Source organism: Gymnoscopelus braueri (assembly GCF_963280865.1).
Source record: "Gymnoscopelus braueri genome assembly, chromosome: 16".
Lineage (NCBI taxonomy): Eukaryota > Metazoa > Chordata > Actinopteri > Myctophiformes > Myctophidae > Gymnoscopelus > Gymnoscopelus braueri.
The window spans coordinates 35,168,345-35,180,078 of record NC_137616.1 but is presented as its reverse complement, the minus strand read 5'-3'; the positions used below and the strand labels follow the sequence as shown (position 1 = coordinate 35,180,078).

Below are 11,734 nucleotides of genomic sequence, written 5' to 3'. Positions count from 1 at the left end.
TGTCATGATTCAACACGTGTCAAATAAATAAGTAAACTCTTATATTGGTGGCTATGTTAAACACAAATTGCAGACACACCACCTTTGGACTTTGCTTTCTTAACTCTTAGCGCTTTTCTTAGGTCTTGTTTTTAAGTCCCACAAGGTTTATTTATTTTTTTGTCAATGTGGAAATACCGTCTTAATTTTTTATTTACTTGTTTTTTTAAATACATTTTTTATTGTTTTGTCTTTGTTTTTGTGTTGTTGCTCACTATATCCCTTCCCCAAAAGGACCACAATGGCATCAAGCCTTCAGGCCTTTTTGTACTATTATCCTTTTGAATTCATTTTCAATAAAGTGCTCAATCAATCAATCAATCAATCAATCAATAAATCAATCAATCGATCAGTCAGTGGCACTGGCACACTAGTGGAGTAGTACACTGACTGCTGTATTGGAAAATAACCACATATTGTCCAAGTCTAAAAGTATCCTACTATTTGCAGCTCCTCTGGGGGTGGGAGATAACACTTGGGAAAAAACATTTGGGAATTTATTTACTTACTTGCCACACAAAGGAGCAAAAAACATTAGGTTACCAAATAGACAAAATGTACTCTCCTTAACTTATGGGGTATCTGGGACTACTTTAGCCCCCCCTCATTCAAAACCTTGCTACATTACACAACACACCTCTTCTAGAACTTGTGCTACCAATGCCTTTATCATGGTCTTATTTTCCACAGCCTGTCCTGTCATGGCGCTGGCTGGGGTGAGAGTCATTGAGCTGGCAGGCCTAGCCCCAGCACCATTCTGTGGCATGATTCTGGCAGACTTTGGTGCCAAGGTGATCCGAGTGGACCGCACCCGAGTTGCCATGGCATTGGACACGATGGGACGGGGTAAACGCTCTGTAGCACTCAATCTGAAGACTCCTGACGGCGTGTCTGCGCTCAGAAAGCTCTGTGTCCAATCAGACGTTGTCTTGGAACCCTACCGTAAAGGTAAAAAAAGAGAAGAACTAGGGTAGGGATCTTTTAGGATTTGAACGATTCCGGTTCCTTAACAATTCCCTCTTAACGGTCCGATTCCTATATATTTTACAACAATATTTTGCAAATAAAAATAAAAGAATTCCAGAAATGCAGGTAATCTTCATCAGCACTGTAATCTCTATTTTGCCCCCCCTTTCCTTCCAATTAATTTGTTAATGACAATTCTCATTTTCTTCCCCTCTTGTGTAGTCCCTACAGTTGGTCATGTGGGAGAGAGTAGACAGAATAGTTTTTGATCAGATCCTTTACACTTTTCCCAGGTGTGATGGAGAAACTAGGCCTTGGTCCAGAAGATCTATTGAAGGAGAATCCTCGTCTGATCTATGCTCGACTGACTGGCTATGGACAGACTGGCTCCTATGCCACTGCTGCTGGCCATGATATCAACTACCTCGCCATGTCAGGTATAAACATACATTGTGGACTTTTTATACCAGGCAGGTACAGTAGTCAAACCTAGGACCTTCTGCTTCTCAGGCGGGCTCCTTAGTCTCTACCCATTCAGCCATGGCCGCCCTCCATAAATTATTGCCACAATAATATTATCCTCACATCGATATTGAGGTGTTTGTCCACGTCACATGCTGCTCCCGCCTTTTGCTTCCTCTCTGTACTACTCAACTCCATGTGCTGTTTGCCTTCTGTTCTTTTTTCTTTCATAGGTCTTTTATCTAGGCTCGGTCGTAGTGGTGACAAACCCTATGCACCGTTGAACCTGGTTGCAGACTTTGCAGGAGGTGGTCTGGCCTGTGCACTGGGTGTTGTCCTAGCACTGTTGGAGAGGACAACATCAGGGAAGGGACAGGTTGTTGATGCTAGCATGGTAAGATGATTATTTAGGCAGATACATTATCACCACTCCTCCGGAATAAGAAGAATTCAATTGAAATACAAGACATTGTTGATGTATAAAACTAGAATGCACTTCTAAACATGCAGTTCGTGTTTACAATGTTAAGTTAATAATATTTAACATTATCAGTGGTAATCCAATCAATGTATAGAATTTAACAGAATATATGTGTTGATCACGAACTTAATAAACACAACGTTTATTCCTTATAGCTCAGTTTATTCAATTGTACAGTCAGCGGGACAAACAACAACACACGTTCCCTCCATGTTTGTAATGTGAACCGCAGCGCTCACTGCGCATGCGTATATACCTGTGTGGGTCATACCATAATGTCTATAGTAGAGGGGCAACCTAAGTTAACAATCTCCCTCTTCTTTCTTTAAAGAAAAAGAAATAAATTCAGACATCCAATAAAACTGGTGCATTACAGAAAAGTGCATTTCAAAAACAAATCAACAAAACAAAATACAATGCAATAAAATCTGTATTTCCCCTCTTTTTTTTTTTTTTTTAAACAAAACATTTAAACAGGATTCCAAAGTCCTTCACTGAATGCTTTCAAGAGCACTAGAGGTGATGCTCCTTTTTTTGTCAGACAGTCAGCGAGTTGGCCTTTTGTCACGGACCAGAGCACCTTTTTGATTTTCTTGCTCTGAATGAGCTCCTTGATTCCACTTATGTCTAAACGAAGTCTCTTCTCTGTGACCTGTTTTGTTGACTTAAGGGCATCGAACAGGGAGTGATTGTCAGTCACACAGACCAACGCAGGAACATTTAGTTCAACAGAACCAGTAGTGAGCTCAGAAAAGAGAGTGGCAAGGAAGATTGCATTGTCTATTCCATCCGACATGGCAAGAGTCTCTCCCGCAAGGGTGCTCCGCACCACACGTCTGATCCTCCTGGATTGCCAGCACAGAGGAGAAAACATCCCCCTCTCCCCCATAAGGGTGATCAATGTCCCTCCTTGTGTACCTCCATCTGGCAAGTTTCCCAGTGAAGCATCACTGAAAACAGTCAAGGTCAAAGCATCATTATTACCCAAATGTTATGAGTAACCTTTTCAGATTTAAGTTTACGAATCACCTTATTTGCATCATGGATGGACGGAACAGTAGCATTTTTCATAACGGATGCCAAAACACAAGCATCAAACATCACGTCAGGTCTGGTCTGCTTTGCAACCCAAAGAATCTGTCCTATTTTTGAGCTGCTTTTCTAAGCTGCTCTTTTTCTGTGTCCCCAAGAGGTGAATCCCTCTGTATAGCACGTGCTGGTTGCATGTGGATGGGTTGCAAATTTTCAATATAGCTGTGCTGATGCATCTCTATTACTCCCTTAACAGTGACAATATCCATTCCCACATAACAAAAATTATCATGTTCCTCACGTCCCACATGGAACGCAGACTTCAGTTGAGGAATCACATTAGTTACAAAATGTTGTGAGCCAGCCCAAAGAAAATCATCTACATGACATGCAAGTACACCTGTAATTTTGCACTGTTTATCTAGCCAATAAAAGACTGCAGGATCCACTTGTGAAACTTTACCACCTGTGCCTAGCATGATTTCTTTCACTCTGTTATACCAATAAAGTGATGCATCTGCTAGACCATATACACATTTCTTTAATTTCCATAGAACGCCTGTACTGTCTGCTTCTGCGGGTGGGCGAACATGAATGTCCCTTGACAACTCCATGCCCTGCAAAAATGCAGATTTAATGTCCATAGAATGGACTTTCCACTGATTTTGACAAATCACAGCTAGCAATAACCTTAGTGATTCAGAGGCACAGGTTGGTGAATCTTTCTGTAGCTGTTGTATATTATGCTCCTCAAAACCTCTGGCTACAAGCCTGGCTTTGGGCACAATACCTTTGTCAGTGTCTTTTAGACTACAGACCCATCGGGTGGAAACACACTTTTGGCCTGCATCCTCAACCTCTTCAAAAACATTATTGTAGTTCCAGTTTTTTATCTCTTCCTGTTTAGCTGCATCAAAAGATATGTCTTTCGTTATTAGCACATCAGCATCTCTGACTTCTGATTCAACACTGAGACCATTAACACGAGACAGATCAACTGCCTCCTGTTGACCATGACTTCCATCGGTTTCAAGAAGCTGCAGATTATACCAATTTTTGTACACTCCTGTGGCTTTTCCTGCTCTGCTTAGAACTATAGCTTTACATGGAACACTTTCATCGTTTTTCAGAAAGGTTACAGTCTGTCCTGTTTTTAACTTTACATTTTCAGAAAGAACAGAGCTATCATCACAGACATTGTGCTCCATTTCAGTTTGTGTCACATCATTTTGAGTCACTAGAGGACGTACCCCTGCTCCTGCACTTGACTCTCTGTCACTCTCCTGTTCGTTGTCTGTGGCTTGTTCACTATATGAGCTACCTGTGGCTCTATTTACAACACCTGTGTTTTGATCTTGTTCAGCATCTGCTGCACGGTTTTGTACAACTTTTTCACTGTTTGTGTCATTGAGAACCTCACCCTGTACAGTAGTCTGAACATGTGTGTGTACCTTATTAAGTCTTAAGTGATGCACTCTAACAAGGATACCACCATGTCTTACAAATACAACAGCTCCATCCTGACCGATAACTACACCTGGCCCCTTCCACTCTGCACTGTCAGCTCGTTTGTAATAGACTTTGTCTCCTGTCTCATATTTTTCATCTGTGGGTCTGAGCTGCTTACGTAGGGCCCTTCTTATCCTCTCTGAACATTCAGCTTCAGTGAAAGCCTTCCTAGATGCATGCAACGCTGATATGTGTTGCCCTACTCTTGCACTCACTGTAGTACCTTCTAGGGCAGGTAGCTTATCAATTAATACAGAAGGAAGGTTAGGATTTTGACCAAATACAAGTTGATGTGGGCTATAACCATGGACGCTGTGCATACAGTTCTTGGCCATAAGGGCCCAGTCTAGGGCAGTATGCCAGTCACATCCATTTTCCCGTCTCACCTTCAAGAGAATGTCAGTGAGAGTCTGATTGTGTCTTTCCAACAGCCCGTTGCTCCAGGGACTGTATCCTGCTGTTGTCCTCGTCTCGATGTTGAAGTTCTCCGCCATATCTCTGAACTCTGCATTATTGAACTCGCCCCCATTATCGCTATACAAAATACGGGGGGGGCCATGAACACTAATCCACGTGTGGATGAGGGAGTTGACAATTTCAGAGGCCTTTTTGGTTTTCACAATACTTCCTGCACTGAAGCGTGTGAATTGGTCGATCACATGTAGATACCACACTCCTGGCTCCAACTCGTGCAGGTCCACTGCTACGGTTTCATTGTATTCCGAGGCTAGAGGCAGACCAACAACTGGCTTTGGCTTTGTTCTGCTGTATCTCTGGCATATGTCACAGTCATGTACTATCTGTTGCAAAATAGTGGGGCAGTCCTTGTCTTTATTTCCAGAGCTTTGGATTAACCTCTGCAGCCTGTCTGCTGATGCGTGTCCAAACTGTTTGTGAAGCTTGAGAAGGACCTTGCGCTTTTCACCTGGGGACATGTTTTCTGTCACGGTCAGGGCTTCATCTTCAGCTGTCGCTGCAAGTATCACGTCATCTTTCATTTTCCTCCCTGTGTTGTCTTCATCTCTTATGTCTACACAGTAGTGTCCTGAGCTAGTGAACTCAAGAGGTATCTGGTGCTTAAACATCACTGCTCTGTCATTTTCCATGTCTAAAACAGTTCCTGCCCTCTTCAGTGATGATTTACTTAGCAGAAGTGGGATATCAACTTCGACCACTTCTGTCTCTATGTAACATTTTGTTTGTCCTATCTTGGCAGGTAGTTTCACTTTCCTGGTAGAATATACTAAATTCCCATCTCCAAAACGAAATGGTCTGCTACTGGAATGTTCTGTCTTCATCAGCTTGTTTGCCTGCTCTTGACTGAGACCATTAACAAAGCTGACAAGCCATTTCTCCCCACACACTGTACGAGTGCATGCTGTGTCTATGATGGCTGATCCCAGGGATTCAGTCATGAAAATCTCAGAGTCAGACATGCGGTCATTTGTCATCAACGTGATATTGACTTCATCTACATTTTCGTCTTCGGTGAATCTTACTTGTTCGTTCCTCTTGTGGGGGCAGTCCTTGGCCCAATGGAATGTGCTTTGACACACCGCACATCTAGATCGCTTACCGAACTTATCCAATGGATTAGTACCCGGCAGCGGTGATTTCTGTTGAGCACTTTGAAACGTCGTGTTCCGTCTTCCTTTTCCTTGTCGTTGTTCTGTGAAGAAAGCTGCGTCCTGGTTTAGTTGTATTCCATTTGACGAGCCTGGCGTTTTCCCTACAAAAATCCGCTTGAGTGCCGACTTCATTGATGAAAACTGTAGGTCTGGACATGCCGTCAGTGCAAGCTGTCTGTTTTTCTCGTCGAGACAGGCTGTATCTAACAGCTTGAAGGCTAATATGGCATCAGGAAGCGTCATGTTATACTTTTTCATCCGGTTGTATCGCTGTTCAAAGTCAATTATGTAGTCCGCCATTGAAACTGAACTGTCCTTTGTTAAACGATCAAACTGGGTATTAGCCTGGGGCACCATTCCTTTTCGGGTATATGATCCGGTCGGGAGCGGAAGTTAAAAAAATAAAAAGTGGCCGGATGGGCAGAACCGGAAACACGTCTCACCTCAAAATAGGTCCGTCCTAATAAAATCCTTGATGCGGCATAGTTTAGCTTATTTTTTAAATGTAAATGTGCGTGCACTATCCGGAGACTATTTAGCGTCTGTATTATCCCACGGGGAAATTCTATTCCATTTAAATAGGGATTGGGGAACCAAAACAAAGCAGCACCGCAAAACCGGATGGGCAGAATCCGGAAACAGGATTATTTTTTCTTTCTTTTTTTCAGTAGGCGTGGCCTAGACCGGATCATATGGGTCTTTAGTAACAGACACCAGGCTTTCCTCCGAGGTGGAAAGACTGGTGATGCGAGGTTACTGGGTATACGCTTCGTAGGCCCGATCCCTTTCCTCTTGCTGAAACACGCCGTCCAGTTTCGCCAATAGAGTCACCATACCATTATCACGGTCCAAGTCTTCTGCAGGTATTTCCATAGCGATTTCCCTGGCTCTCCCTTCGAGCCCCAACGCCACAGCAAGCGCCTGCTTCTTTTTATCGAGTTCAGTAACTCGCGTCCATATGTTGACTTCATTTTTCCAACACTCGTATGGTCTCGCTTCGTCAAACTTCGGCGGTACTCTATAGTTTGCAGCCATCCTCAAACCATCCTCTGCTACCAATGTTGATCACGAACTTAATAAACACGACGTTTATTCCTTATAGCTCAGTTTATTCAATTGTACAGTCAGCGGGACAAACAACAACACACGTTCCCTCCATGTTTGTAATGTGAACCGTAGCGCTCACTGCGCATGCGTATATACCTGTGTGGGTCATACCATAATGTCTATAGTAGAGGGGCAACCTAAGTTAACAATATGTATTTTTCTTTTCAACATTTCAGATAGTCATTGTTCAACTATACTGCCATTCTAAGCAATCATTCACCCTGGATCGCTACTTTTTCTATATTTCATGCATTATTATGCTTATTTAAAAAGCAACACATGCATGATATTCATATGCATTTTAAGGACAAAAAGTAAATCATCACCACCAAACAGTTTGAAACGCTGCACGTTTATGTGTGTATTTTGTATATATTATAAATAAGATCCTTTGCTCTTGCGTCTCTCTGTCTTTTTCTAACTATCTTATGTGTTAACTAGGTGGAGGGAGCAGCGTACACAGGTTCTTTCGTATGGAAGTCTCGTCGCATTGGTATGTGGGACCAACCTAGAGGAGAGAACATGTTGGATAGTGGAGCTCCATTCTATGACACCTACAAGACCTCTGATGGAAAATATCTGGCTGTAGGAGCCATTGAACCACAGTTCTACAAACAGCTTCTTCATGGTTAGTAGTAACACACACACACACACACACACACACACACACACACACACACACACACACACACACACACACACACACACACACACACACACACACACACACACACACACACACTAAATAGGCGGTTCAAACATTGGCAGCATCAGGAGTGGGCTTAATGTAAGGTTTTTGGTAAAGCTGTGATCTTTTCCATCACTTTTGTATGATGCGTGTGGCATTCCCGGTCACAGTGGCCGCGCTAAAATTTAGTTGAGATGGATCCAGTACGGTAGGTCTGGCAATGTAAGTCTGAGCTGCAACCGGGAATCTCAAGGTTGCAGGTTTGACCTTCAGCTCGCCCAGTCTACAGCTCCGCCTCCATGCGCTCATCTGAGCCATATGAGCACTGCCATGTACTTTCCATGGCAGGGACTCTGCAGTTCAGATGTTAGACCTCTTCTACCTACATAACCGCATGTGTAGACTTGATGACTAATGTTGTGACCTTTTTGACTCCACTTTACTCTATTGGCCAAATGTCTGGCATAGTTTTTCCCTCACTTTTTGTTTTTGTTTTGCAGGTTTGGGTTTGGATACAAGAGACTTGCCTCCTCAGATGAGCTTCAGCGATTGGCCTGAGCTCAGGCGGATCTTCACTGAGTGCTTTGCCTCTAAATCCCAAGCATATTGGTTGAGTATTTTTGAGGGGAAAGATGCCTGTGTCACACCTGTGTTGTCTTTTGATGAAGTGAGCTCCCATCCCCACAACCAGGAAAGAGGTTCTTTCATTAAAGACCCCGAGGGTGAAGAGAGCCCCCGACCAGCTCCGGTTCTCTCTCGGACTCCTGCGGAACCTTGCTTGGCGCACGACCCTCTTATCGGAGAACATACATGTCAAGTCCTAGAGGAGTATGGATTTAGTCCAGTAGAAATAAAGAAGATGCTAGCAGATGGAGTGATAGAGTCTAACCCTGCCAAGGCTAAGTTGTAGAGAATTGGACAAGCCATTAATTGTTCCATTCGCTACTGTATGTCTGTATGATACTGTAAATTAAAATTATAGGGGAGCCAGGAAGCACCAGTATGAGCAACAGGTGCCTGAGGTACCTGTGCTATTCTTAATATTAACAGTGCAAGTGTGCATACAGTATATCAGGTTTGCATGCTCGACTAACTTGAAGACATGGTGGCTGTGATTTCAAGATTTACTTCTTCATGTGAATCCACCCACTCAGCTCAAAAAGATCTGAAAATAGCTTTCCAGCTTATACAATTTCCTATTGATGAAAATGAGACAAAGATCTCAGAAAGAAATCATTCATTGAATGGTCGCTCCTTTTTATGAATTGAAATGTACATTCAGTCACAGTCTTCACTGTTATAATTCTGCAAGAACCTTAGAGATGTAGTTTATCAGCAGCCGCTAAAGGACTAAAAGGTGGGCCGAATGGAAACGGACAACCCACAATTTATTGTCTCCGCCAAGCCGGACTGCAAAAGGCAGACTTATGTTTTCACCCCTGTACATTCATCCTTCCATATGTCCATGTGTTTGTCTGTGAACAGCTAATCTTTGGCACTGCTGGACTGATCAGAGTAAAACTTTGCACACACACTCTCAGGTGGCCCAAGAAGAACCTCTGCCCACATCAGCCTGTTATAGCGCCACTAGAAGGCTGATTTTTGCTAAACACATTTATTTTATATTACTTCTACAGATGTTGTCCAAACCTCACGCAAATCACTACACATAGTCAATCATAATAGTCATGTGATCAAGGTCTATCGGTTAGATTTTTCCATCCTGATCGGTTACGATTGGCTTCCAAAATTTGCGGTAGTGGCCCTTTTGCACAAAATGCTGCAAATCATGGACGCAACGTCCGATTGCCGTGGAACTTTGCACACACATTCCCAAATTGGTACACCATATCTCTGTAGTTATTGTTGAAATTATTAAATGTAACTTAATGTGTCAATGAATCAGTTGAATGAAAAGAATATTTAATGTAAATGGTTAAATTTTTGTGTGTGACAAACAGCCTACTGTTTTGTATGAACATCAGTTTAAAAAGCCATAAAACAACAGTTAGTCAAGTAAAAATGATATCTGTACAATTTAATGTATACAGTAATATCTGCCATTTCATAATCGCAATACAATATAGTAGAGCCTCTTTTGAAAAATAAACACAAATACTTGCATACTTAATTGTTTTTGAGGACCTAGTCTAAAATATCTGGTTTTATTCAATTTTGATTGAATATTTGGGGGAGATGATGAAAAAAATGTCAAATGGTGTAACCGAAAACTTAAAACAAATAATTCAAGTTGCTTGAAGCTAGATGTTTCATGCGAGGGTTAGTATCTCTTTAAAATACTCATAATTTCACATCTTTTGAGTATGGTCAGGTATAACTACATGTCAAATTGTATGACCTCAGGAAAACAGGAAAATTCATCATAATTATTTACATGAAAAAGTTAAAAATTTCGCACTCCATTTAAACTTTAAAAGGTCATCTAAACTCTAAAACATTGTTACCTTTGCTGTCTTCCTTGTGAATGTGCCAGTTCAGCTGAGATGTTTAACGATATCTGAAGCCCAATCACTACTTCATTCATACCTCATCAGTTATTGGCAATTCATAACAGTAGCCTCGCCGAAAATAACTCAATCGTCGAATTGAGTCGTTTTTGTCTCTATCCATCCATCCATCCAACCATCCAGTCGTTTTTGTTGTTGTTCAGTGGTGGAAGAAGTACTCTTTTTTTTTTTACTCAAGTAAAAGTATCAATAATAATGTAGAAATAGAGATGTAGTGGAGTAGAAGTAAAAGTATTGAAAATTGGAAATACTCCATTAAAGTAAAAGTACCTCAACATTTCACTTAAGTACAGTATTTGAGTAAATGTACTTAGTTACTTTCCACCACTACTAAGTTTTTTGCTTTTATGAAAAAGTTTCACCTAAAACCTGGGACCTATCCACCGGGCTACAGCAAACTGCAATTTGTGTCAATATGCAATACTCTATTAGCCTGAGGCTACGAGCTCAATCCATGGTCTTGAAGGGCGGACCCAAACACAGCCGCCTGGATTTGTGCGTGGCTTCCTATTGCTTCACCAATCTATGTCCCCGCCTCCCCTCCCCTCCCCCCCTCGGCCTGTGCACCGAGCACGCTGACGTCACCAAATTTAGAGCGACGCCCCTCTGCACTCTGATTGGTTAGGAGATAACAAGGTCCAAGACCATCGTTCGTGCATCGCTCCCCCAGGCTTTTTTTCTTTTGTAACAAAAAAAAAAGCCTGGGTTTCCGAGGCTAATACTCTATAGACGATGTCCTACTTAACAGCGACATCTTGAGGCCGTACAAACAACAACAGGAGTTGACCTAAAGTGCTTTCAGATCGAGGATGGCCAACAGCAACATGACAGCCACAATACACACCACTATAATCCCCCAAAAGCAAGTTTAAAACATATAAATCACAGTAAAAGTATAAAAATCAATATAAGAATTAAGTAAAATTCCAAGTTAGGAGAAGCAGCTGCACAAAAACACATTTAAATGCTCTAAGGGTATTATAAATAAATTAAATGCATGTATGGACTTTGCCCAAAACAGCCCACAGGGCATCCTCAGACCTAAAGGTCTAACGTGTCACATAGTACCCAAGCCAAGTAAGGATTATCATTTAAGTAAATGGTGGCAGAGAACTTCTCTGGAAAGATACTGACATCAACCCGGGTCTGCATAAAGGCACTACGGTTAACGGTTGTTTTGTCATCAGGCAAACCTCAAGACAGTAATTTTTCTACACTTAATATTGTCAATCTTCAGATATTGGAATGAAGAGCTTTTTTTTTGTGCTTATATTTCACACTAAAGCCAAAGAGA

General features: G+C 42.0%; 1 protein-coding gene across 1 annotated transcript in view; it reads left to right on the top strand.

The window, feature by feature from the left end:
- The window catches only part of LOC308102748 (alpha-methylacyl-CoA racemase-like), a 10,388-nt gene extending 306 nt beyond the window's left edge, over positions 1-10,082 (top strand). Inside the window, exons 2-6 of the mRNA XM_080452599.1 lie at positions 730-987; positions 1,299-1,442; positions 1,701-1,861; positions 7,666-7,852; positions 8,413-10,082. Of these exons, the coding sequence (XP_080308725.1) occupies positions 741-987; positions 1,299-1,442; positions 1,701-1,861; positions 7,666-7,852; positions 8,413-8,822 (1,149 nt within the window). The 5' untranslated portion in view covers positions 730-740 and the 3' untranslated portion in view covers positions 8,823-10,082. The remainder of the gene's footprint in view (positions 1-729; positions 988-1,298; positions 1,443-1,700; positions 1,862-7,665; positions 7,853-8,412) is intronic.
- The last annotated feature ends 1,652 nt before the right edge of the window (positions 10,083-11,734 follow it).